Raw genomic sequence first — 26,380 nt, forward strand, 5'->3', positions numbered from 1 at the left:
ATCAAGCAAGTGAAAAACTGGGTTGGGAGGAATATGTTGGCTTGTGCCAAGAGCAACAACAGGACGCCATCCTGTCAATTTGGAGGCTCCTGAAGACCCAACTGCATGACATGGTCACTTGGCTGATGAGGAGGAAGAAGCTGTTGTTATGACACAAAACATAAATTGAGCCAAATAAGAACTGACAACTTTGTAAAGCCGTATTTCAGCCAGCCCACCAAACCAGGCCCTGGTCCAGGTGTCTCTTTCCCAGGCTTTCAAAATGTGCATGTGTCCCCACAGATGGATTCTGCCTTTCATCTAGGAAGGAGTACAGGGGAAGGGTTGAGAAGCAGGAACACTGAGTTGTCAGAAGAGGAGTAAAGATTGTGGGATGGCTGGAAAAAAAGCACCCCTGGGTAATAGGTATAGGATCAAAAGGTGAAACACAACATCGTGCTTAGGAGAGATTGGTACACCCTGTGGCCGCAAAGGATCCAGGAGGGACTGGTGTGAAACAAGGGTAAGGACCAGCATAGGATGCTCTAGGATCTTTTGTACAGAGCCAAGAGATGCTGCGGGAAATACACCAGGAGATGGAGAGAAGTATGTGGGGTGATCGCATGGGCTGCATTTTCCCAGGTGTCTGAGCAGAGTCTTTTCCTTAGGGTTGGCAGTATGACATCTACTTGTACAAGTGACAACAGGAGAACCAAAAGGACAGTGACCAGTTGGCATTTATTAGTGTAGCTATTGTCTGTCACTGCAGTAAAAGTAGTAGAGGAACTAAGACTTAGTTATCACAAAGAAATAAATAAAGCTTATTTTTAGGAAAATTCTAACCGAGTGGCTGAAATCTAGCAGTAGCACGAGAGGAGCCCAGTCTTGTGTGACAGGTGAAGCTGGGGTAGAAGTCATGATAAATTCTACCTAAAAGGAGTTTCTACTCACTGTCTACCACCCCAGCTACCTGGCCAGAGCTGATCATGGCTACAGTTGCAGAATAAAAGGAAACCTAAAGAAAAATGCGCTAAAACACTTGGGAATACATGGACTTGGATCTATCAGGGTGAGCTGACCATGATCAGACAATCCATGACCCTTACTCCAAAGAGGGTTAGATAGAAGTTTCTCCAGATCGCTTCCGACTGATGTGCTCCAGGTGGGCGTGCTCTGAGGTGTCCAAGTCAATCTCATACTTGGCTAGGATTTTGAGGATAGGCCTCAGCTTCAGCCACCACTGTTCCTTGGGGATGCGGTGCCTACAGAGAAATGAGATAGATGATGATTTCACCTTTTAGCACCCCAGATGACTCTATCAAACGCTGATGGGAAGAAGTTGAATAGAAGAGGCTGGACTTTAGGGCAAGGGCTAAGATCTGAAAGAGGTATGACTACCCGGGTTAGTCCTAAGATAAAAGGATGGAAGACCGCAAACAGGTTGGGAAGAGGAGATCCTGAAACTACTAAGGAAATAGATGTACTCACTCAAAATCCGTCTGGTCCTTCAGCTCAGTCACTGGTTGAAAGACCAGAGCCCTCTTACGCATCCCCAGAACACAGCCCGAGTCTGGCGTGTTGGCAAAGATCCTCCCTGCAATAAAGGATGGTCAATAAGCTTCATTAATGGGGAGCCAACCTATGTGGAGGGGGCTTACCCTCTTACCCCACCTACCATTACGGTAACTCTCTTTGATTTTCCCAGACATCCAGTTCATAGCCTTGGCGCCCATCTTCGTGGCAAAATTCCTGTCAAACGGAGTTGGGCTCCCACCCTGAAAAAAGAGTCTTAAAGTTAGAGAGGGAAAGACTCTAAAGTGGCAGAGACACCCAAACATACAGAGAAAAAGGAAAGAAAAGTACGCAGGTTTACAGCCAGAAACGGGAATCCAGAAGTCTAACTCTGAAAGGAAATCCTGGGACAGTGCTGAGAACCAGGGTGAGCTGGCGTGGCCGATTTGGCCATTTATCAAGTGTAAGAGCTAACTAATTAGATAAAGGAGTAAATGATCTCACAACTGCCTCTTCTCGCTCCACAGCTGCCAGATCCCATTGTTTACTTCTAGTCTAACTGGCCACTCAGTCACTTCTCTGCCCCTCTTCAGCCTAGCAGCTTTTGTCAGTTGCCATCGTCAGGGACATAGAAGTGTTCCTTGTGAACCAATATGGATGGCCTTGGTAGCACCTCAGAATAATGTAAAACATCATGTACATTTTCTCCGAGCTAAGCGAAAGTAGGTGGGAGGTGGGGAACAGATTGTCATACTTTATCCACTTGGATATCCACTACCCATTCCTGCAGGGGCTAATAGCAAGCTCATTCAGACTTGAGATACTGGGAATTCTTACGTGGGTAGACAAAGGTCAAATGTCCATATGTAAGCAGGATCAGCTGGAGACACTGAGGATGGGGAGGCCCAAGACCGCTAGTATCATCTGTGAGCGAGGCCCACCAGAGGTGGGGACTGAATGTGGATGGTAGAAAGGAATTCATTTCCCCTGGAAGCCCCAGTTCTTGGGGATGGAGCCCAATACCAGCAAGGTGCCCAGACTCATTTCCCAGGTTCCTTACAGAGGGCGGCATGGTGTGGTGGGAAGAGCACTGGCTCTCACCCAGGCTTGACGAGTGGCCCTGAAAAAATTGTTTCTCCTCTCTGGGCCTCGCTTTCCTCATCTGAACTAGTGGTCCTCAACTGGAGATGATTTTGCCTCCCTGGGGACGTTTGGCAATGTCTAAAGACATCTTTTTAGTTGTTACAACTCAGGAGGGAGGTGCTACTGGCCTGTAGTGGGTAGAGTCCAGGGATATTGCTAAAACACCCCACCACTCACACAACGGCTCCCCACAACAAAGACTTATCCAGCCCTGAACAGCAATGGTGCCTAGGCTGAGAAACCCGCCTTCATGAAGAGGATGGACTCATAATCTCTAAGGCCATTTCCAGAGTAAAGATGTTTAGATTCTATGCCTGTACCAGACTGCAGGTTCACTGTGGTGGCACTGATGGCCCCTAGCAGATTGGAGGCCAGCAGGAGGCCCAGTGGCTACTGGGGGTAAGGCCATCTGGTGAAGGGTGTGACAGGGCGTCTTCCCTACCTGCTGCATGTGGCCAAGCACATTCTTCCTGCTGTCAAAGATGCCCTTTCCCTCCTCAGAGTACAGGTTGAAAATGAAGTCAGTGGTATAGTTCTCATTGCACTTCTCATTCCTGCCAAGTAGAAACCAAAAGCCTGTGACTTTGGTTATCTCCCTTCCCTCCAGACCCTTTTCTGCTTTTGTAAGCTTTTTTCTTCCCTTTTCTAGCTCCTCCCATGGCACAGGTTTTCTCCATTTGTAACCAAATTCCTCAGGGTGTCCCAAACAGATTCAATCTGTGGGCTAGAGCCGGAGCCTAACTAACTCTTCTCTTCACTCAGAAACAAGCCGTGGTTGAGATACCTTAACACCAAGCCCCTCTTCACAGTGGTTTTCATCTTTTGCACCAGATGTTCAACATTTGCCTGAAAACAAGAGAGTAAATCCTAAGCTTGGCTGGGAGCGGAGACAGCTGGGCAGGTGCATAGCTCTCTTGTTCCCCACCAGACCTCCCAGAAGGGGAGAGGGACATGGAAGACAGTTGTTTACAATCCTGCGTCTAATTCCTATAAGAAGTTCAGTGTAGACTGAAATTTAAACAAAGAGAGCAAAGGGGACATGCAGAACTGGAAGAGGGCACATCAGAGACAGCTGTGGCAACTGCCAGTTCACCCTGCCCCTGCTCCCAATGTCCCTTTCCAGGGGTTTCTGGTTCCCGTCCCTCAGAGGGCTGACTCTTGCTCTCAGCATTGGTCCTTAAATGGTTTGCTTGTGTGTGTGAAAGTAATTCACCTGGGAGGAACCAGTTCTTTCATCGGGGCTTTGAGCTGAGGGTAAAGGAGGAAGACTCTCACCTCCATTCAGGGGTCGGCTGGGTTCTTGGATTAGGGAGTTCCCCCAGCCTGCTGCCCCTCCACTTTGTGGCCTTTCTTTCCTCTAGTGGACTGAGATCTTGGAAAATTAGGATCATACAGTTCCTCTGTGAACAGGAGTCCAAGTTCCCCACCCCTCCAGCCCTGGAAGTGACAGGGAACGGAAGAGTCTGGAAGCAAGGGAAGTCCAAAGGGGTGGCAGGATGCAGCAGAAAGGCTGACTTTCTCTGTTGGTTAAATCCTCTACTCACTCGTTTAAGTTTAGAAAAGGCTTTTAACCTGTCTAAATCTTTCTCATCTGTATCATGGAGATAATGTCTCCTTGCATGTCTGTTTTGAAGATAAAACGCAAAAACACATGGGAAGGGCTTAGCAACATGCCATCCTTCAAAACCGACACTCCCGACAACAGGAGCCGAGGGCACATGTGAGCTTACACCAGACAATGCCTGCGTGCTGCCCTCTCCCACCTCCTGGCAGGGCCCGACGCACCAGGCAGCTGTCCTCGTCTTGAGCTCGCACAGTTCAGGTTGCGGCAGGCACAGTGAGGACAGACGGGGGCAAGGGAGGGCTACGGTACAGGCTCAGGGTAGCCGTCTACCTGCAGGTCCCGAATGGTGAAGGGCTCCTCAAAAATATAGGCGGCATCAGCCCCAGCTGCCAGGCCAGCCATGGTGGCCAGGTAGCCGCAGTAGCCGCCCATCGTCTCGATGATGAACACACGCCGCTTGGTGCCTGCTGCTGACTGTTTGATGCGGTCACAGGTCTGGCGAGACAGTGGGTCACAGTTAGAGAGATGGGGCCTGGGCTCTGCTGCTTGTCACTTCTCTGGCCCTTGCCATGACCCCTCTCTGGAATGCTCTCCTTTCCAGGCAGGCCGGGCCGCTAGGCCTCATCAAGTGCTTGCCTTCAGGGGCGGCAGGCACACGGGCCCACCAGGCTGTGGAACCCTTCTCCTCGGAAAGAAGCTGTACTCCTCCTTTCTGTTGCTCAGGGTAGGGAAATTAGGCCCTAGACCCTCAGGAGGGAGAAACTATGGCATGCAGAGTACTGGTGCCTTTCCAGGTTGGGGATGCCCAGGGGAGAATGAGCCCCACACATGTGGTGGAATAAGGCCTGCATAAAGGCCTTTGCTTCCAGAAGCACTCTTCAAGAACTCACTTGGTTGGTACCAAAAAAGTGGCTCACTTTCTAGGAGCACATGCAGTCCAGGGGCTGCAGTCCCGGCCAGAGGCCTGGGAGGTAGCAGCAGGGTCTCACCGTGCAGATAGTGTTCAGGGCTGTGTCAGCCCCCACGCTGAAGTCGGAGCCGGGGACATTGTTGGAGACCGTAGCGGGGATGACCACAAATGGGATGCACAGCTCGTCAAACTGCTTCCTGCCCTCCATCAGTTCCAGGCCCCCGGTATAAGCCTGAGAAGAGTGGCAAGGGCAGCAATGAGGGGAGAGGGAGAGGTGGGGGGTGAACGGGAGGAAACGGGAGGGCACTCACCTCAAAGCCCCCAATGATGACAAGGCCCTGAATGTTAAATTTCGTGATGTTGGCACTGATCTGCTCGAAGCTCTTCTTGGGGAGAGTCCTAGTTGAATAGGGTGGGGCAGGGGTGGGCAATGAGGTGATGGGATTTGGAGAAGGGACAGCAAAATCGAGGGAGAAAAAAGCCAGAATTAGAAGAGTGCTTTATGTATAATTTCTTGACTTGTGCCCCCTTCCCTATGCCACCTCTCACCACTGTCCATGGGTCCACCTTGGGGCTTTACGTGCCCAAAGCTGCTAAAAGAGGTCTGCATGAGCATGCCTGCCCCCACTGAGGCCACTGTGAGCTTGGGGACCAAAGTCCCAGACGATAGCAGTGTAGATGCTGACCTAATGAACTGACACCCATATTCGAGGGACATCTTTAGGGGTAACTAGGAGGAGTGCTCCTATGATGCCCCTTACCTTTTTGTCCCAAGTTTGGAACCGCCTTGGCCAGTCCAGCCCCCTACATAGCTCCAGCCAGCTTCCTCGATCTGCAAGAAAGGTCACACAGGTGTGCACTGAGAACTGACACCACTTCCCGTGTTCTGAGCCCACGCCAACAACCCCTGGTGGGAGAAGGAACACCAGGCATCGGCCTTTCCCCACCTCGATGAACTTCCTCCACCATTACTGCTCATCCACAAATATTAAGCGCCTACTTATGCCAGACACCGCACTAAGCTTTGGGATAGAGAAATAAGGTATGTGATCTGCAAATGGTTCATTTTAGTGGCTCCTGCCTGTTCATACAGCCCTAAAATTAAGTATTTACTTCTGTTCAAAACCTTAGAGGAAAGCAAGGTAGAGAACTGAAGGGGAGGTTGGGGGGTGGGGGGCAAGAGAAAGGAGAATGGACAGGTCCCCCCTGCTACACTTATCATCCTCGTGATGGCTCCTTGGCCCCAGAGTATGTGCCCTCTGTCCTTTTAGTCCCCATACCTGACCCTTGGCCAGGCCCTCGAAGCCATCGTGCACAACCAGCACCCGGTTGCCTTGGATGAGGCCAATTCTCACAGTGGAGCGCACGGCAGCATTCATGCCTGCAGCCGGGGCCCCCACGTTCATCACAGCCACTGTGTGCGTGCTACCCTGGGGAGAAGGAAGCGGAGAGGGAGTGGGGCAGAGACAGGGACCAAAACCCCAGCAGAGAGAAGGGGGCAGGTCGGTAAGGGGAGCTCGACCCCAAGTCCCTGGTGGTCCCAAAATCAGGACACGTGCCTCTGGATAACACCCCCCTTACCCTAGGAATGCTGGCATAGCCTGTTCCCTCATGCTAGGGAAGCAAAACTCTATCACCGATCAATAAGCAAAGCTCTGTCCCTAAGCCCACACATCACTCGTTATGTAACGAATGAAAGCTTCCAAAGCATGATCCTCAGGCCACGTGATCTTTATGCCATTAAACCTGGGCCTCTGCCCCAGATCTAAATCCTCTCTGAGGGAAGTACCCAGCAATCTGCATGTTTAATAAGCAGCCCACGTAATTCTGATATACCCCAAATACCGAGAACCACTACCGCAATGGAAGTGGCTAAAGTACACTCAGACGTGGTTATTCCCAGATTTGCCCAGGGGAAAAAAAAAAATACATAAACTTCTTTCCCATTCCTTGCAAGCTACCTTGTCAGTCCTAATCTGGGTGTGGGTCTTGGGTTTGAGACGCCCGGGGCACACTAAGAACATGGGGCTGGAATCTGGGGTGGCTGAGCGATTTCTTAATAGGGTCAGGGGCTCGGTACCAAAGATGACAGGGGGCAAGGAAGCTGGCCAGGCTGTAGGCTGTGTGGAGTGAAAGTAGCACTTTGTAGAGGGAGACTGGGAGAAGGAGAGAGTCAAGGGCGGAGAACTCACCGGTGCCTTCGTGACTGGAGGTCTGACATGAGCCAGAAGTTTGTATACCTCCCAGTTGTTCATGAAGCTCCTGTAAAAAGTAGAGAGAGAGAGAGAAAGAGCAGAGTGTCTCCAGGCCACTCCCCATGCCAGCAGCCAAGGGGGTCTGAACTTTTGCTCGCGGTGTGAAGTTCCACAGGGCGAACCTCGAAGGATATAACTGGGACACAGCAGAGACTAGGTTGGGGCTTAAAAGGGGCCACTGATTAATCCAACCCTCCATGAGTGCTCTCCTCCCAGCCCCGCACGCAGCATGAGATGCTGCACTTTCCCTAGAGAGACAGAAAACCTAGCTGGAATCAACACACAGAGACACCAGATTACAGAAGGTACATCCCAGGGAGAGACCCCCGGGATGTACTGTGCCTCCCGGTCACCTCCCCACCCATTCTCCTGGAGAAGAAACTGTTGCAGAGGCAATAAAAAGCCCCTATTTTGGGTCTGAAGCTATGTCTTTTATTTATTTATTTATTTATTTATTTATTTATTTATTTATTTATTTATTTTTGCTTCATTCCAGTATCTGATTTCTGTAGCTAGGGAGCTTCTGGTCATTCCCTCACCGGCCTCTCAGCTTCATGGCTTCGTCAAATTTCCTGTCGTTCATGGCCTTGGTCACATCCTTGGTCTGAGGAAGGAGCATAGCTAGAGTCACAACTACAGGGCAGGGCTCTCCACGGCTGGATTTATATCCCATGGGAACACCCGGCCCATCTCCACGGTTATGACTGATTCCTGACCACCAGGCACCCCACCTGCTCCATGCCCCCCGACCTTGCACAGAAAGAAGTATCTGTTTGTCTTCAATTTGGGGAGGAATGAGCAGCCAGAGGAAGGAGCCAATTCAATGCTCTACTTACTAGAACACGGGCAGAGTGGAGGAGTGCTCACAGAACAGCATCTCCCTCTATGCCACACCCATTACACAACCTCAAAGCAGCCTCTAAACTGAGTAAAGGAAGACAATCGCCCAGAGAGCGCAGTCGGGGAGAAAGGCCAGTCCCTGCCATGTGTTTCCCAGCTACTGATTTCTTCTTCATGAGCCAGAGCTTTCACTCTTGGGCTTCCAGAGACACAGTTCCAAGAAAGGTTGGAGTGTATCTGTGGGGCAGGTGGCTGGGACTCTCTGAGTCTCCGAGAGAAGTGGGGCAGGAGACGGCCCCTCAGCCCTGTGCATGCAGACCAGCCCCAAGGATGGGCCGGACCCCTGAGCTCCCAGCCACGATGTCTGCTCTGTGGTAGCAGAGGAGCAAGTCCTTCATGTAAGAGCCACCTCTCCCTGAGCGCTGAGCATTTTCCAGGTACTGCAGCAGACCCTTTACAAAGCGTCCCGCCACTCCCTCTACTAGCCTTCAGGGTGAGCGTCAGAAACCTTGTTTTGGTTCAGAGGAACATGGTCAAGGTGGATACTATAGAAACATATAAGCCAGCCAGCCAGACCTTACTATTATCCCTGCTTTTCATAGTGTTTGGAGAGCTACTGCATTCCTCTTCCCACAAAGATGTGGCAAAAGCAATTGAGGTTGGATATTATGCGATGTTGGGTCTCATTACTTGGTGGGATGCAGCATCTGTCACATTCTTTAGGAACACTTACAGAAGGGGACCCTGAGACTCAGAGAGGAGACCGCTCCCATACAGAGCCTATCATGTTCTTTCCCCATCTGACTCCCCTGTTGTCTTTCCATCTGTTCCTTGCTCCACTGGCCTTGGAAGTGGGTCTCTTTCCCTCTCAGCTCAAAGACAGGCTCCGGGCTGTTAGGAAGTGGGGTTGACATCAGTACTTACCACCTGGACACACTCCATGAGGGGCAGGCGCACAGCCTGATTACCAGAGAGGCTCACCACACAGGCTGGGGTGTCCGGGGTCCCCTCCAGAAGTGCCATCACGGCTTCCACGCCCATCCTGCTGCCCTGCAGGAGCCCAGGGAGCAAAGGCAGTCTGGTTCAGGCCTCCTAATCTGGACTCAGCCTGGACAGCCAGGGCACTTGAGGCCCGTCCAGATCACAGGACCAAGCCGCGTATCTGAGGACTACAGTCAAGAACTTACTGGGCTTTCCCTCCCTACTCAGATTTCATCTAAGCTTAATGATTCCTCATCCTCTTGTCATTAGAATTCTATCTGATTCCAGAGAAATGTGCCCACTGTAGTAATCAAGGTTACTGAAGCTTACTAATATTCTCTTCTTATTGATAAAATAAAGAAGAGTATAGTGTCTCTCTTCCAATGAAAGTAGGATAAGAGGGTTCAATCTGAGAGTCTGAAATTAGATCTTATAATGGTATTAATGCTCAAAGCATTAATACTCAAAGGAGATCTGGGAGCTCATCGTTTGGGGAGCATAGAGTTTCCCACCAGTTTTTGCAACAGAAGAGAACTGGTACACGTACAGGAATGGGTCAAGGGCCGGTGCCATCAGAGGCTGGGGGCGGACGGCATGGTCAGTGGGGTGCACCCCTGTCACGGTGAAGTGCAGTTCTGTAGGCTATGAGTTCTAACATGTGAGGGCCTCATAACCCCATGACTTACCAGGATTCGGTCAAAGGCTGATGGGGTCCCACCCCGCTGCACATGCCCCAAGACAGTGACCCGAGTGTCATATCCCAGACGCTTTACCACCAGCTAAAGAGACCAAAAGAGAGACAGAGAGAGGGATAAAGAGTCAAAGGCTGAAAACAAGTAGAGACTAAGATAAACCCAAATGGCTTAGCCTCTTATCTTATCACAATTCCTTGGACACCAGGGGGCAGGAAACATGGGGAGAGATGTACAGAAGGTCTAAGGGGAGACTCAGATCACTAGGGAAGGGTGCAGGGAATGGTGTCCAAGCCCTTTCTGGGTTCTTCCTACTTACGTTCTTGATGTCCTCAGAGGTGATTGGTTTCCCATTCTTGTCGATCGCACCCTCAGCCACAATGATGATGTTGAGACGAGAACCACGGGTCCTTGTCTGGTCAAGAGCAAAGAGAAGAGAGCTCAGTGGAGGGAAACTGATGTGAAGGCAGCATCAGTGGAACAGGCGAGGGTTTTTTTAAGGGCAAAATAGAGTGCCAGTACCTCACTGAGCCGGCGACAAAGATGTTCCTCCCAGTCATCATCTGGTGGACACTCAGGAATAAAAACCCAGTCAGCCCCGCAGGAGAGGGAGGTGACAAGGGCCAGGTATCTGAGATGAGAGGCAGAAGCATCACGCTAGGAGCCACAATCCACGAACAGCCTCACCCATACCCAGTGGGTCTGCCTGTCCCCATAGTCAGTGGAAGGTCTGAAGGTCTGTGGTTTCCTTCTTGGGGTGAGGTGTCTTCTTGAGACAGCTTCTCAGTGGGCCTCTGTCCCTGAGGAGCACCTTCTAGTCATGCTCACCTACCAAAGCAGCTTCTAATCTCAGAGCACTGTGTGTCCCTTCACACTGGAGTGTGCCTGGGCCCATACACACAGGCACAACCCCGCACATGTGGGTAGGTGGGGGGTTGGTGCTGGAAGCAGGGAAGCAGAGGAGCTTCCTCCAAATCTGCTACCCCTGGAAGACCTCTTTGGACTCTCTGGGGAAGAGAAAGCCATTGCAGAATCAGTGACTCCAGATGGGGATCTTACCCACAGTGCCGGCCCATCACTTCTAACACAAATGTCCTCTGGTGGCTGCAAGAGAGAGACAAAGGGCTTACACAGTCCTCGTGTCCCTGTGGCCAGGATCAAGCTGCCACCCACATCCAAGCCATGAAAGCTCCCTGGGAGATGCATTTATGCTTCCAACAGGCTTCCAGCAAGCTTCCTGAGAGACCAGGGAGACCCAGGGAAACACGTCAGCCACAGGGTAGCTAAAATACAGCAGTACATTGTGTCAGTCCTGTGGCTCTGTTCCAGGGAGCGAGGGGGCCCGGGAAGGGAAGGGAAGAATGAGGTCTCGACTGGCCCGGAATCTCCGAGGATTACCCTGGGAAACTGTGACCTTCTGTCCTTCCTTCTCACAGTCTCTGAGCAGTGGTGGTGGCCACCACAGTCACTATGACTTGGCTGAAAGGGTGGCTGAGGTTTGGGGCTCCCTGGATTCATCTCATATTGGCCCCTAATCATTTGGGGACCCTCTGGGTATTAAAGCCCTCAGAGCTACAGTATGGACAGTGCACTAGACAGCGACAAGAGGCAAACCCACAGCATTTAGATGGCAGCACCATTTCAGGGCTCCAGGGATAACTCTTCGTTAAAAACAGCATTCTGGCCCCAGAAAACTGGTTGTTAGAGTCTACAGCTCCAAAGCATTCATCTTCCCTAGACCCCAGCCCTTCAGCCAGTCCTAGTTGCCACCCTCCTACACTGCCCCTTACCTCTGAGCAGTAGTGGTGATGGCGTCCACGATCTCTATGATACGATGCAGGGCAGAATCAGTACCGATGGTCATATCAGTGCCGCAGAAGTCATTGTCAATCGAGCCCACCAAGCCCACGATGTTCAGGTAGCTGGACTTTGTAGCCTCCTCTGCTGTGATCTTACCTGACAAAGACAAGCGAAGTGGAAGCCACTGGGTGAGGTGCCTGGCATGCCGAAAGAGGAGGTGACTGGGGAGGGAAGGATCTGCAGCCAATGGGAACCATAAGCAATGGCAGAACAAGGAGGCCAGAGACTGTCCGTTGGCATCTAGGTAATGACTTCCTCCAGTGGGAGGATGGGGGTGTGTGCAGGCACACAAACCATACTTAGGACAACAACGTCTCACCCGCTTTCTGGAGGTCACTCAGTAAGTCACTCCACTCAGAACGGAAGGTGTCAGCCCCAGTGAGGCTGCCATCACCCCCAATGACACACAGATTGGTAATCCCACGCTTCACCAGGTTGTGGGCAGCTCGCAGTCGCCCCTCTCGTTCCCGGAAGTCCTTGCACCGGGCACTTCCAATGACTGTGCCTCCCTGTGGGGAAGAGGTAGAAGTCAGCTCCCCAGAGGACACGGCCAAATTTGGGCTCAACATGCTAAGATTTCCTCCATTCCAACACTGTGATGGGCTGTCCTAACCACGTGCCTTTCTAGAAAGACCCCTGACATCCTGAAGGGCCATCTGTCCTTTCTAGAAGAGAGAGAAATGATACTGGCTGAGCTATCATAGGGTTACTCCTTATATTCTGCTATACCTCTTCGAAGACTAAGATCAACCCATTTCATTGAAGACTTTGTCATCAAAGTGATTATCCTCAGGAAGACAAAGGAATACATACATGCAGTTGGCTTTTGGAATAATCTCCATCTTTCACAAGAAATAACACTGGCTTCAGTCCTGGAAATTCTCCCTAGTGACCTGACTTCATCACACTGCATCTAAACTATTCTTAGGAGTTCATCCCAATGTGCTTGGTAGTACCTTTTCCCTCTTGAACTCACTGATTTCTAATTGCAACCAGGCACTGCCAATTTCCTCTCTGCTCCTCAGACTATGGTGCTAGTGAGAGGAGACACAATACCTAGGTATTCACAGGAGAAATAGCTCTGAGTATTCCCAGGGGCTTATAGATACCCCGAGAGAGCTAAGTAATTGGCTCCATGCCTTTGGGAGTATTGACGGAGAATTCTGGCTCATTCTCAGACCACTTTACTGCAGGCATTATTGCTTATAGAGAACCTTCACGAAGTAATGCACATTAAAATTCTTCCTATGGATTCTTAGAGGGTTGAAGTAAAGAATGGGGATACAAATGTAATTTGCAGATTTTTCAGTAAATCAGAAAATAGGTATATGACTTAGAGAAAGTGGCACAAAGGGTTCTGGATATAGTCAGCATAATCTTAGGGTGTTTTCTGGAAACTCTGAAATGCTATATTGGTTCCTTCCTCCCTTAAACACTTTGGTTTCAGGTGACATTATCTCCATCACATGAGGACTGGCAGATTTCAGCTCTACTTCTGGCTCTGGCTCCAGTCCTCCGGTAAAGTTATTTTCATAGCCAGGCCTTCCCCGTGATCCCAAAGCAGGTCCTGCTTACATAGTGGCTCCTCAAGTCTTGCCTATGACCTTTCTATAAAGAGCAAACTGTCCTGTGACCGCATTCCCGTCCCCATGCCACCCTAGGAAAACAGGGACATATTTTCAGACTCAAAGAGTAAAGGACAGTCGTAGCACCTCTCTTGTCATAGACCCCTTCACATCGAGCCACATGGGGGGGACTTGAGCAACCATGAGGCCAAACCAGAGTGGGGTGCAGCAAGGACAGGACAAACATGGGACAGAAGTCTTCGGGAACATACCAGCTGCAGCATCATCGAAACACTCTCCCAGGTGGCCTCCCTGATGTGATCTCCGCCATCGACCAGGCCTTGGTAACCCTGTGGGGCACATTACACCCATTCAGCCTCTGCTAGGCCAGTTCTCCTAAACCCCCACGATTAAGACAGGATCCTGGGAAGAAGTTCTCAGAATCAAATCACCTCCTGTCATTACTGTTCCTGGATGCCCATGACACTGTCATATTTAACACAGTCCAAGGAAGAAGACATCAACTTTCAATACCCTCTTCTAGTTTCTTACAATCTAAAAAGGGCAGGATGTCCTTTCTGATATTTCATCCTAATTCCCCTTTCTTCTGGCTCATCCCATGTCCTCCAATCTGCTTCCCAGGGAACTAGATAACAGATGGCTTTGATAATAGCAGAGGGAAAAGAGAAGGGTGTTGGAGGGAAGGAGGGAGAGAAGTGGGACTTGAAAAGAGGAAATTGGGAAGAAAGCAAATAAATCTCATAGAGCGAAGAGCGGACAAAGAACGAGAGGGAAGGGAGAGAATGGTAGAGGAGTTAGACCCGCAGAAGGTTCAGGAAACTACAGAAACCTGATGAGACTCTTCCTTCCAAAGGCTCTATCTCTGGATATACTAAATTTTCTGTGAAATACTCTGAAATGAGGTACTTATTTCCTAAATTGGACAGGCACCATGAGGACCCAGTCTATAGACCCCTAGATCCCACCATCAATATCAGAGACTGGAGTGGCAGGGGATACTCATGCAGATGGGGAGCCAAGACAGGTGAGACATAGCATGTAACTGGGAGGAGAGGAAAGAGACAGTAGGGAGGGAGGAGCAGAAAACAGAGAAAGAATGATGAAGAACAAAGTAGAGAACCAACCTCATGGACAAAGAAGACACGGGCACCAGTGAAGATACCAACTCGAACCACAGCCCTGACAGCAGCATTCATACCTGCAAGGAGGGAGGAAAGACAATAGGGAGAAGTTAGTCCTCAGAAAAGCAGCTTGGACTACAAGATATGACCCAGTCCTTTTCTTAGGCTTTTCTCTGAATCTAGAATACTTCTCTCCTCCAAGTCTTCCAGCCTCCCCACTAACACTGAATTACCATGTTTAGTGTTTATGTAGCTCCAGATATCTCTCCCTTTCCCCCAAATCCCATCTTTCCTAAGACCTATCCTCGCCAGGGCAATCGAGGGAATCATCATCTTGAATGCTTACTGTAGTGTTGTTAGACATTGCTAAATGCTTATTAAACCTCATCTCATTGACTCCTATCCACAACTCTGAAGCTGCCTCCATTTTACAGATTTGGAAACTAAGGTCCAAAGAAGTCACAGTCACAGAGTCACTATCTCCACTGGAAGAAACAATTGGGACTAACACTAATTAGGACTAAAACAGAGAGGAGAGCCTTTACCCTTTCTCCCACTTAAGCATCATTCTTTTCCAGTAGCTACTCAGTAGCAAGAACAGTCTCTGCCATGGATACCGTGGAGGAACCACCCCCCACAACACACGACACACGGTGGAAGCTATAAAGGCCGCCATATTAGAACCAGTGCTACTGATAACTGTACGAAGAAAGCAGGGCTTCCCTGGTGAGAGATGGAAGACACTCCCGTGTCTTGATCCCAGTAAGCCCCTCCTACCTTGTAATGAGAGGAGGGGCTCACCGTGATGCTCAAGGAATCTCAAAGCCAAGATAGATCAATTTCTTGTGAACCATTTGAACCACCTTCCCTCAGATACCCCAGTTCGTTTTGTTTCAATCTAAAGTCTATTCCTAGGGTCCTTAATCCTGGCCAGAGAAACACCAGATTCCAGTGAGCACTAGGGAAACCAGTAGTTAGAAGAATCCACAGCAGCAAACTAAAATCCATCAAGAACTACTACAAAATCCCAAACTACCTGGAATGGAACAGAATAAAAAAGACCAAAATGTCTGGGGTTTTTTGAGGGGCGGGGCAGTTTGCAGGCTGACAAGATTTGGTATTAGATGGCTATAAGTGCCAAATCAGATCGAAGGGCCATTCACTCATTGAGCAAATATTTATTGAATACATGCTCCAGGCACTATATAGGCACTAGGGAAATAGTAGTGAATGATATAGTCTAGGGATACAAAATTAAGGTAATGGTCCTCAAGACTTGCAAAGAATATAATATGGTTACAACATGGATCCCTACAAAGGGGATATGTACAAAGCACAGTGGAAACAAGGAAAAGGAGCATCTCAACTGCCAGGAGGAAGTCAGGACACGTTATACAGAAATGACAGCATTTGACCTAAGACCCAAAGGACAATATCCTTATAAATCTTTTTTTGTCAGATGGACACTTTGGGTGAGTGTTCTAGACAGGAGAATAGCACAAATGAAGGCAAGTCAAGAAACAACCTTAGGTGGATACCTGGGTGGCTCAGTCAGTTAAGTGTCTGCCTTCAGCTCAGGTCATGATCCCAGGGTCCTGGGATCGAGCCCCACATTGGGCTCCCTGTTTGGTGGGGAGTCTGCTCTTCCCTCTCCCTCTGCCCCTCCCCTGACTTGTGCTCTCTCTCTCGGCATGAGATGAAGCCACACACAGCTGGGCAGACACCCAAACGCCACATGAGGAACTGTGACTCTTATTCTGTAGGCCAGGGTTCAACTGGAGATCCATGGGTGGTAGTTTTGGGGACTTCATGAACCCCATGAAACTACGAAAAGTGTTCTGGGCACAGGAATTTCATTTGGGAGAAGGTCCACAGCTTTCATATGATACTTAAAGGGGTATGTGACCTGGAAAAAAAAAGTTGCAAATGATGGGGAATCTTTGCAGACTTTCGAGAGCAGAGAGGCATTATGCTCTGTGCATATCAGAAAGATCACCGTGGCAGCAACACGGAGGATGCAGGGATAAGATGGCTCTTGGGCATCCTACGCAAAAATGATGGACAGCCTGGACTGGGAGAGTGGCAGTGGGGGCAAAAAGGATACACTGGACGGGAGACACCTCGGAAGCAGCACAGCTATGTGGTTAGATTTCAAGGTGTTGGAGAGGGGGATGGAAACGCCCCAAGAATGATTCAGCTGCAGGGTACAATGGTGGTGCGATTAACCGAGCGGAGGCAGGTTTTGAGTCAGACAGGTGGGGGTGCGGATGACACATTCATATTGAAGTTCTTGTGGGACATCCACATGCACTTGGAGGAGGCTGTCTCAAGAGAATACGTAGAATCCAAATGGGAAAGGCAAGGAATGGAACCCAGAGGAAAACCAATACTGAAAGAAAGGGCAGGGGAAAATGGGATCCAGGAGGAAGACTGAGGAGGAGCCGCAATAAAGATAGATGGAAAATCAGCTTAGCAATGGAAGCCAAAGGGGACAGTTTCAAGAAGCTGGAACAATGCTGAAGGCTCCCAAAATTGATCTCAGGTAAGAACTGAAAGATTTGGCTTGCCTACAAGAGGTCCCTGGTGAGCAGCACTGTCAGAGTCTAGAAGTCTAGGTTCACATTCTCAACTTGAAGGGATCAAAATGGAAAAATCTGTGATGGGAGCAGGCTTCTCAGAAGTTTTAGGAAAAGCCTATGTTTATGAAAAGAGCAAAGTCAGAGTCAATGCACAACCACCTGTGCTTTAGGAAGGTGGAATAAAGTCTATAAGATCAGAATACAAATGACTATTGTTTATTCATTTTCTAGACTTTGACAAGGCCTTTGGGATTCTCTTTGGGATACCTACAGTTCTGGAGCACAAGCTGTAATTTTAAAAAATAAGGAAAAAACATTCTTCTGAAATTTGTAAGTTAGAATGCTGTTTCCCACTCCCTAACTGAGTAAGGGTAGGGTAAAAAAGACTTAAGAAAAACAAATGACTTAAAAGGTTTTAAGTGTAAACAATGGCTGTCATCCAAATCCATTGGGAAGAAGAAAATTCTTTCTCTTCTCTCCTTGCTTTACCTTCTCACCCCATCTTATCAACCTCCAGAGGTCATCCTTCCAGCCTCTAAGTTGGACAGCCATTTTCCTAGAAACCAAGTTTTAAGACTTCCTTCGTCCCCTATACCTGCATCTCAAACCCCCAGTTCCCTAGAAATCACAGACTGGGATGTATACTAACTTTTACTAGGGAGTCCCAGTAATTCTTTGGGCTCTCCCACTTCACATTACTGGCCTATTCTGGCCCCAGACCAGTCCTGGCCAGGCTCTCCTTGGCTGTTCCACGTTGCCCTAAATAACCCTGTGTTCGCAGCTGTCTCACTTATTAGAAGCAAGACGAAGGATAAGATTACAGGCACCACCCAGGGGGTATTCTGGGTACAGCGAAGAGGGGCTCTGGAGAACATCAGAGGCACGTAGTCTGGAGTTTCTAATTACAGCCTGTAGGGAAGAGGTGTTGGGGAGAACTACGGTTCTATGGGTGATGGGTCCCTATCACATGAGACAGAAACAAACTAATAAATGACTTGGTCACTACCTTTTTGAAAGCAAATGTTAAAAAGTTTCTTTCTACCTTAACTGAACTCTGAATAGGAAAAAAAAAAAAAGATCCTTTAAATTCCAACATGAGAAATAAATGTTAGACCTGAATTACACTTCTGAATATGTAATTCAAATTATGAATCCTAGAACAGCAATCCAGAGAAGTCATCGAATCCCTGTTCCTGTAAACCTCTAAAACCTTTGCAAACAGGATAGACAGGCATTCGGAATGGACTGCCCCTCTGAGGACATAGGGCCAGAGCAGACGACTGAGATCCTTTCCAGCAGAATAAGCCAATGTCAGAATGACCAGTGTGGTATTACTGAGCAGAGCTGGGGCCATTCCTGGGCTGAAGCGGGAATTAGGATTTGTATCTACTCAGACCAGCTTCTGAACTCAGGCTGCTTTCTGGCCTCTCTTCTACTTTAAGAAGTTACGAGCTTTGCTGAACTCAGGGAATGACAGAGCTGTGGCCTGTCTGGATTTTACAGAGCCCGATCTCACTCTCCCGTGTGGCCCGCAGCCTGGGGAAAAATCATTTCTATGCTCCGCTCTCCCTGGGAAAACTAAAGATCATGAAACTGATCTCTGGGCGGGCACTGCTGTATTTGAGCTGCTCCTTCAGCTGGGATCTCTCAGCTCTGCTTTGAGTTTTCTGCTTTGCTTCCTGCCTCTCTCAGTTTCATCCTGTCCCAACTGCTCCCATGCACCTGTGATGTTATGTGGCCTCCTAATGGGATGTTTCCTTGGGGACACCGTGCCTGTCACAAGACCCTACAGGCCTGGGTCCAGCTGGCCCTCTGCAAATCAGCTTATGCTAACCCCTGCCTCCAGGAAGGATGATCTTCCTGTGAAGCAGGTGACAGTCTCTCTAAAATGAGGGTTTCTCTGCTCAGGATCTGAAGCTGGAAGAGCTCTGCTGCTCTTAGACCCAAGTTAAATCCTAGGTGTCTCTCTCTCTCTCTCCTTTTTTTTTTTTTTTTAACCACTTCCCCCTCTCCAGAGAGCCCTTCTTTTTCATAATTTCCTAACTTCATATACCTCCCTTGGATTTTCAGCAGGCTCCTGCTTCACTTCATCCAATTTCACAACCCGCCCTACCAAGGTCTTAGGGTCACCACTCAAGAGTTTACGTAGCATGGGAGTCTTTCCAGGAGAGAACAGAGAAGCAAGAGAAGCCAGGCCGGCCTCAAGCAGGGCTCTGCATTCCCAATCCAGTCACCATTCCCGAACTCAGACTTCTGGCCCTCTTCCCTAAGTGTCTTCGTTCTAGCATTCTCGTGTTCATAATATATATCACAGGTGTAACTCAATAAACATTAGTTTAAAACATATTTAAAGTCTAGATTCACTAATGACACTCATGAGAAGGACTGTAAGAGTGAAGACAACCTGTGACCTTTTCGTCAATGTATCCTTAGTGCCCACCATCCTGCTTGCTACACAGGTGCTCAATAATTCCTTTGCACTTAATTAGGAATATGTTTATTTAGCACTTACTATGTACCAGGCACTGTTGAAGCAAGAATCCATTCAATGAAAAGTTCAGTTTCTTGAAATCTACCTTGCCTGGGAACTTTTCCCTGGTTAGTCCTACTAAAGCCTAACATTTCATGATATAAGTGGGTTCTACTTGCTTAAGGCACACTTGATTATTGTTATTTATGAGTCTCACAGAAGAAATGTAGAAACACTCTAGAAATGTATGTTACCTCTCCTCCTAGAACTGTAAGTTCCCCAAGGAAATCAACTTTTTCAAAACACACAGGACAAGGCCCCAAACAAAATGGGTGCTTAACACAAAGTCTAGGAAGCCTAGAGAGACAGAGGAATGGAGTGAAGGGGAGACCAGCTAAAATCTCTTTCCTTCTCTCTTATTCCAGCACAGTGTCCATGTCCTGGTGTCCCTCTCAAAGACAGTCTGCCTCTCTTCAAGGTATTATAAACTAGAATATATGAGACCATCAAACGAGAAAAAAGATCACACATTCTCTACCTCCCACTTCATTTTGCCATATACCTGATTTTCCTGACTTCCAGGTTTCTGGGACTCAACCCAGAAAGTGGTTCTCTCTGGCTTTGCTGTCTGCCCACCCCACCCCCAGACCTCACCCTATGGGTCTGTACCAATTAGCTGCTGCTGTTTCTGTTTGTTAGAGGGCTGGAGGAATGGAAGAGAAGGAAAAGGCCAGAGAAAACAGAAAACGGAGTGGAACTGTGCCTACTAGAAGGGAATGTGCTATCGGAATGAGATGCTGGACCCTGGTCAGTGCAGCAGCCCCACAGACATCAGAGGCAATAACTGAGGCTCTAGCTAGGGCCCACCAAATCCCAATTCTGGTCCCTCCCTTTCCCCACTACTTCGGTGTCCTAGAAATGAATCCACCTACTGATTTCTCAACAATTTTATCTCTTTAGTCTCTTTCTAATGCGGCTTGAGGAAACACCTGTCTTTTAGATACCAAAAGGCCCAAATGGTCCCAAATCTTCAGAGAAACCTAGAAAGAAGTTATATGAAGATTTGAGTAAATTAGAGCAAACAATATCCAGAAGCACTTGGGGACTTAGACCTGACAGAGAATTTTGGGAAGAACCAGGATTCCAGCGTGAATCTACAGCAGGAGGACATTAAGGAGGACAGTTCTTGTTCTACAGGTGAAGGGAGTCAAGAAACTCAAGGGGGCCCACCAGCCATGTTTGCTGACCCTCCCCAAGCAGCACCTTCCTCCTTACCTTGGGCATCACCACCAGAGGTTAACACGGCGATGGCTTTGCCAATCCCCAGGGTTTTGGCTGCATGGTGCTCTTCATGGGTCATGATCCACTCTGAAATTCAAGGGAATGACCCGTTAAGACACAAGTAGATCAAGGTGCTCGGGGAAATGGCTGTTTGACTGGTGAGAGCCGCCTCAGTCAGACTTTCTCACTATACTAAGTCTGGGCTTTACAGCCTGAGTGCTTTGGACTTCTTCCAGAGGAAGGCCACACCCCCGCAGAGTGACAGGCTGAAATGTCACAGTAATCAAACCCAGCACCGCAAAGGTCCTAGCTAATCCCTCCCACCTCAACTGGAGCCTATTTGGAGAACAAGCTAAGGTCAAGGGGAAGGGCAGTCGACCGAACAGACCATGAGAAAGCAAGGAGGAAAGTCAAGTTCGCCTCAAGGGAAGAGAGGGGCTTTCATGAAGGGAAAGGCTGTTGTAGACAGCGGACTCCGATGAGGTTTGGGGCACTGACTGAGAACCAGCAAGATGGAAGCAGGAAAGCAAGGGTAGGCTGGGTTACGGTGAAAATCAGGGTTCAGTTGTATGGAATCGAGCTAAGCTAGAACTAGAGTTTGAGGTTTTACATGCACATTTGAGCTTGTACAAATCAATGGTTCAGGCTCAGGGACAGTTAAAGACATTCCAGGGCTTCTCCCATACTCTCAGGCTCCCTGCCTCCTGGGCGTCGCCTGACTCCCCTTCAGGCCTTGCACCTCACACATGTTATCTGGCGGGAAGAGTAACAGAATCATCGCCACATTTGCAGCGATAGAGACACCTGACATGTGACCACCTTCCTATTTTTGTTTGCAAGTCTTATTTATCTCTCTCACAGGAACATACAAGACACGCTTTCATATCCTTAAAATGTCAACAGAATCATCACTCTCCCAGTTACCCAGGCTAAAACCTAAATTTTTAAATTTATCTCCTCCTTACTCTCAGAGTCAAAATGGTTACCAAATCCTATTCTTCTCCCTTCTATCTGCCTTTACCCTTCTCTTCTTTGCGATCCTTGCTGTCTCTCTCCACCGGAATTGCCTACAATAGCTGCTCTCCCTCTGTTTGTTTCCCTTCTCCACTCTATCAAAGACACAAAACAAACCTCCACAGAAGGTCGGTAGACCCTGGGGCGTCGGTGGAGAGAGGATGCATTCACCTGAACGGGGCCTGATGACCTTTAAGCACAGCTCCTATTTCTGCTGTGAATCTGGGGAAATCAGGGGAGGGGAGCTGCTGATAAAGACACAGGTCACATAACCACACAAATCCACACACGTGTCCATAAAATACGTGCAATGGGACACTCATGGAGACACACCTACAACAAAAACACATAGCATTATTAAGGGACACAGAGCCTCACAAACTACACATAATCCATGCTTGCTTCTTGGGTTGGCGGTCCAAGCTTCCATGATCTGGCCCTTGCCTACCGCTTCAACCTTTGCTCCCATGAATTTCCTGCTCCATCATCACCTGAACATCACTTTGCTCCTCCCCATGTGTGTACTTAGGCACACTGATCCCACATCCAGAAGGCCCCCCGGGCCCTTTTCCCCGGATCAATAGCCCAGTCCATCATTTAAGAATAGTCCTAGTCACAACCTTATTAATACTAACTCTATTAAGCCTTCACTGATGACCTCACAGGTCAAGGAGTTTCTTTTGGGACTTCCTCTCATCACATATTGTCTGGTACTGGATCATTCATTTAGCATTTAATCACTACTCTATGTGATTTTTAAAAATTTATTATTTATTTGAGAGAGAGAGAGAGAAAGAACACAATGGGGAGGGACAGAGGGAAAGAAAGAATCCCAAGCAGACTCCCTGCTGAGAATAGGGCCCATCTTGGGGCTAGATCCCAGGACCCAGAGATCATGACTGGAGCAGAAATTAAGAGTCAGCTGCTTAACCGGGTGAGCCACCCAGGCGCCCCTATGTGGTATTTAAATTGCTTCTCATATATTGAAAAGAAGGTCGGACTAGATCAGGAGTCAGCAAGCTATATAGCACATGGACCAAATCTAGCCCCTTTTATGGTTTCATATGGCAGCAAACTAAGAAACGTTTTCACGTTTTTAAATGGTTGAAAAAACAATTTCATGACATGTTAAAATTGCATGAAATTAAAATTTCATTATCCATACCACTCTCCTTTCACACATCATCTTATGGCTGCTTCTGACTACCACAACTGAGTAGATTATGGTGACAGAGACCAGATAGCCTGCAAAGACTAAAATATTTACTATCTGGCCTTTTACAGAAAGTGTTTGCAGACCCCGGGATAGATGATTGCTATAAGCCATTTTCCCTAACTAGACTGAACAATCCTCCAGGGAGGGATCATGTTCATTTTTAAAAAACTCTCCCACAGCTTTCCAAAGCCTGGTGAAGTCTGTGCACATCACAGTTCAATAAATCGTTGCTGAAAGCATTAGGGAACTGACAAACAATACAAAATGCACACAGGCATATGAAAACTTTTATTTAATATGCTTAGATACATAGCTCCATACTCTATTTCTTTTTTTTTTAAGATTTTATTTATTTATTTGACAGACAAAGATCACAAGTAGGCAGAGAGGCAGGCAGAGAGAGAGAGAAGGAAGCAGGCTCCCCGCTAAGCAGAGAGCCCGACGTGGGGCTCGATCCCAGGACTCTGGGATCATGACCTGAGCCGAAGGCAGAGGCTTTAACCCACTGAGCCACCCAGGCGCCCCCCATACTCTATTTCTAACACACACAGATACAAATAGGACTTTAAAAAGCATATAATGACAAACAGTGAAAGAAATACAATAAACAGACATGGATGGAGACACTCTCCTAATAACTAGAGTGTTCATGTTCAATTTTCTGCTGTTCTCAAAAAAAGAAAGACTAACTAGCTAGTGCAAATAGGAAGGCAAAAATTTGGGAACAGAAGAACAAACATGAGTATGCTGATCCCTTTCCCTTGAGTTTATTCCTCTCATTCACTCTGGGAGCTCCTCACTTACAAACCCACACTCTGATCTTTCACCCCTGGGGGCTTCCCTGAGGGAGAGAATTCACCATAACAAGGGAGAAGGTTAGGAGTGCTGACCTGCAAACAGCTCGGATTCTTCTGCATCTCTAAACCAGTTCTAAAGGCACGGAATACCAAATGTACGCAGATTCGTCTCTAAGCATCCTTAACAGATTCACAGTGACACACACGTAGAAACACAGGCATAAAATCTAAATATAAAATCACATGTGTGTAGGTAAGCGCGCGGGAGGGAAAAATACAGGGAGACAACATCACAGGTGCACTGATTTGAATTGGACAAGTGCCAGGATAGGAGTCAGGCAGCCAAGGGCAACGAGGTCCAGCACTACTCACCCATCCCTGGTTTCCAGGGATGGGGCTGTGCGTGCAAGCAGAGGGAGCTGAGCCCAAGAGCTAGGATTCTTCACGACGGCCATACCCATCCCCCCTCTTCCCTCCAGCTTCACATGCCATACCACCTCTTCTTTTCCCGTCAGCTCCTTCCAGTTCTCCCCACCTCCTCCTCCCAGCACGGTGATCCCCACCTCGCTCTCGGCTTTCCCCTGGGTCTTTACACAAGGGCCCCTCTTGCCTTTTAGTCTCAGCTCTCCACCGCCACGGCTTCCTTGCAGACTGTCCTTGGGGAAGGGGGAGGGGAGCTTGGCGAACGCGGGGAGGAGCCAGGTGGAGGCAACGAGGGAGGGGAAAGCGAGGCTTCCCAAGCTCCACTGGCGGATGCTGGTCCCGAGGCTCCACCTCCTCCCTCTCTTCTTTCTCCTCCCCTCCCTCCTTCTCCTGAGGACGGCTCAGATATGGTATCAGCTTAGTCTCCTCACTCCACAGAAGGTTCTCGGGTCCCCATCTCTGTCTTGGGAACCCTCAGCTTCTGTACACAGTGGGAATCAGAAATTATTTAGTTGCCTCCCAGGTTGTTCTCGGAGACAACTTTTTCCTAGCGGGGACTGACTGAGACGCCCTGCCTTCAAACAACCTCCACAACTAGTAAACTTCCCCCTCCGGCCTGATGCATTTTCTCTCACCTTTCCCCCTCTCTAAACATTTACGGAAAGTCTTTCTGCCGGGGTTTGTGTTAGGCGCTTAGGGATGAAAAGGTAAAGGAAATAGAGTCCCTGCCCTGGAGGAACATTGAACACCGGTATTTTCTTTAGAAGGACCTCAAAAATTCCTTTTACATGTATATCCCTTTCTCAGAGAAAATCCGGGGCTACAAAGCAAACGGCATCCACTGCGGGGACTTGGGCCAGAGCTAAAGGTGCCTCTTTTCCTCCATCCTCTTTATTCCTTCCTCTCCACCCAGGGCTTTGTGGCAATGCCTCTCCAAAGGCGTCTCTCCTCTCCTGGCTCTTCCTACTGCTCTTCCTCTTACTTATTTTTGTTTCTGCCCCTGTATATTCTGGCTACAATTAGTAAGAGTTAAGATGAAGCCACTGGAATACACAAAACTTTTGTAGTGCAAATGTTACCATCAAAAGACAACCTATAGAATAGGATAGAAAATTTGCAAATCATATATGTGATAAGGGACTGGTTTCCAGAATATGTAAATAACTCTTCCCATTTGATAATAAAAGGACAATAACCCAGTTCAAAAATGGGCAAAAAGTCTGAACAGATACCTCACCAGTGAAGATACACAGATGGCAAATAATCATACAAAATGATGCTCCGCATCATTCTCATTCAAGAGCCACAAATTAAAACAGTGAGATACACTACATATCAGAATGGCTGGCATCTCAAAAGCAAAAAACAAACAAACAAACAAAAAAAAAACCTTGACAATACCAAGTTCTGACAAGAATGTAGAGCAACAGGAACCCTAATCTTTTGTTGGGAATGCAAAATGGTACAGTCATTTTAAAAGGCAGTTTGGCAGTTTCTTACAAAACTGAATATAACCTTATTATATTCCAGCAATCGTACTCCTCTAAGTATTTACCCAAATGGACCAAAAACTAGATCCACAAAGAAACCTGCACACATATGTTCATAACAGCTTATTCATAATTGCCCAAAACTGGAAGTAACCAAAATGTCCCTCAAAAGGTGAATAGATAAATTGTGGTATATCAATTCAATGGAATATTATTTAGCAATAAAAAGAAATGACCTATCAAGCCAAGAAAAGGCAGAGAGGAAACTTAAAATATATATTGCTTAGTCAAAGAAGCCAGTCTGGAAATGCTACATACTGTATGATTCCAACGAAATGACATTCTGGAAAAGGTAAAACTATAGAGATAGCAAAAAGATCAATGGTTGTCAAGGGCTGGGAGTAGAGAAGGAGGATAAGTGAAGCACAAGGCATTGTTAGGGCAGTAAAACTACTCTCCATGATGCTATAATGCTGGATACATGACATTATGTATTTGTCAAGACATAGAACTTACAACACAAAGAGTGAAATTTAATATCAACTATGGACTTTAGCTAATAATAATGTATCAATATTGGCTTATCTTTATAACAAATGGACCACACGGATTCAAGTAGTAATAAATGGAAACTGACCGTGGGAGAGGAAACTGTACAATCTGCTCA

The 26,380-nt window shown here is 48.0% G+C and overlaps 1 protein-coding gene across 1 annotated transcript; it reads right to left on the reverse strand.

The window, feature by feature from the left end:
- Positions 1 to 698: 698 nt before the first annotated feature.
- Positions 699 to 24,536, reverse strand: PFKM (phosphofructokinase, muscle). Its single transcript, XM_032876921.1, has 23 exons — positions 24,411 to 24,536; positions 20,768 to 20,860; positions 14,447 to 14,520; positions 13,574 to 13,651; positions 12,056 to 12,245; positions 11,667 to 11,832; positions 10,936 to 10,980; positions 10,399 to 10,507; positions 10,196 to 10,291; positions 9,871 to 9,963; positions 9,128 to 9,253; positions 7,903 to 7,967; positions 7,301 to 7,370; positions 6,389 to 6,538; positions 5,870 to 5,940; positions 5,420 to 5,507; positions 5,188 to 5,340; positions 4,529 to 4,693; positions 3,419 to 3,480; positions 3,077 to 3,188; positions 1,655 to 1,754; positions 1,468 to 1,573; positions 699 to 1,241 (listed from the first exon to the last, which is right to left on the reverse strand). Exons 2-23 carry the CDS (start codon positions 20,850 to 20,852, stop codon positions 1,097 to 1,099), a joined length of 2,349 nt encoding a protein of 782 aa, XP_032732812.1. The 5' UTR covers positions 20,853 to 20,860; positions 24,411 to 24,536; the 3' UTR covers positions 699 to 1,096.
- Positions 24,537 to 26,380: the final 1,844 nt, after the last annotated feature.

The sequence above is a fragment of the Lontra canadensis genome, unplaced genomic scaffold (genome assembly GCF_010015895.1).
Source record: "Lontra canadensis isolate GAN:19392208 unplaced genomic scaffold, GSC_riverotter_1.0 scaffold59, whole genome shotgun sequence".
Lineage (NCBI taxonomy): Eukaryota > Metazoa > Chordata > Mammalia > Carnivora > Mustelidae > Lontra > Lontra canadensis.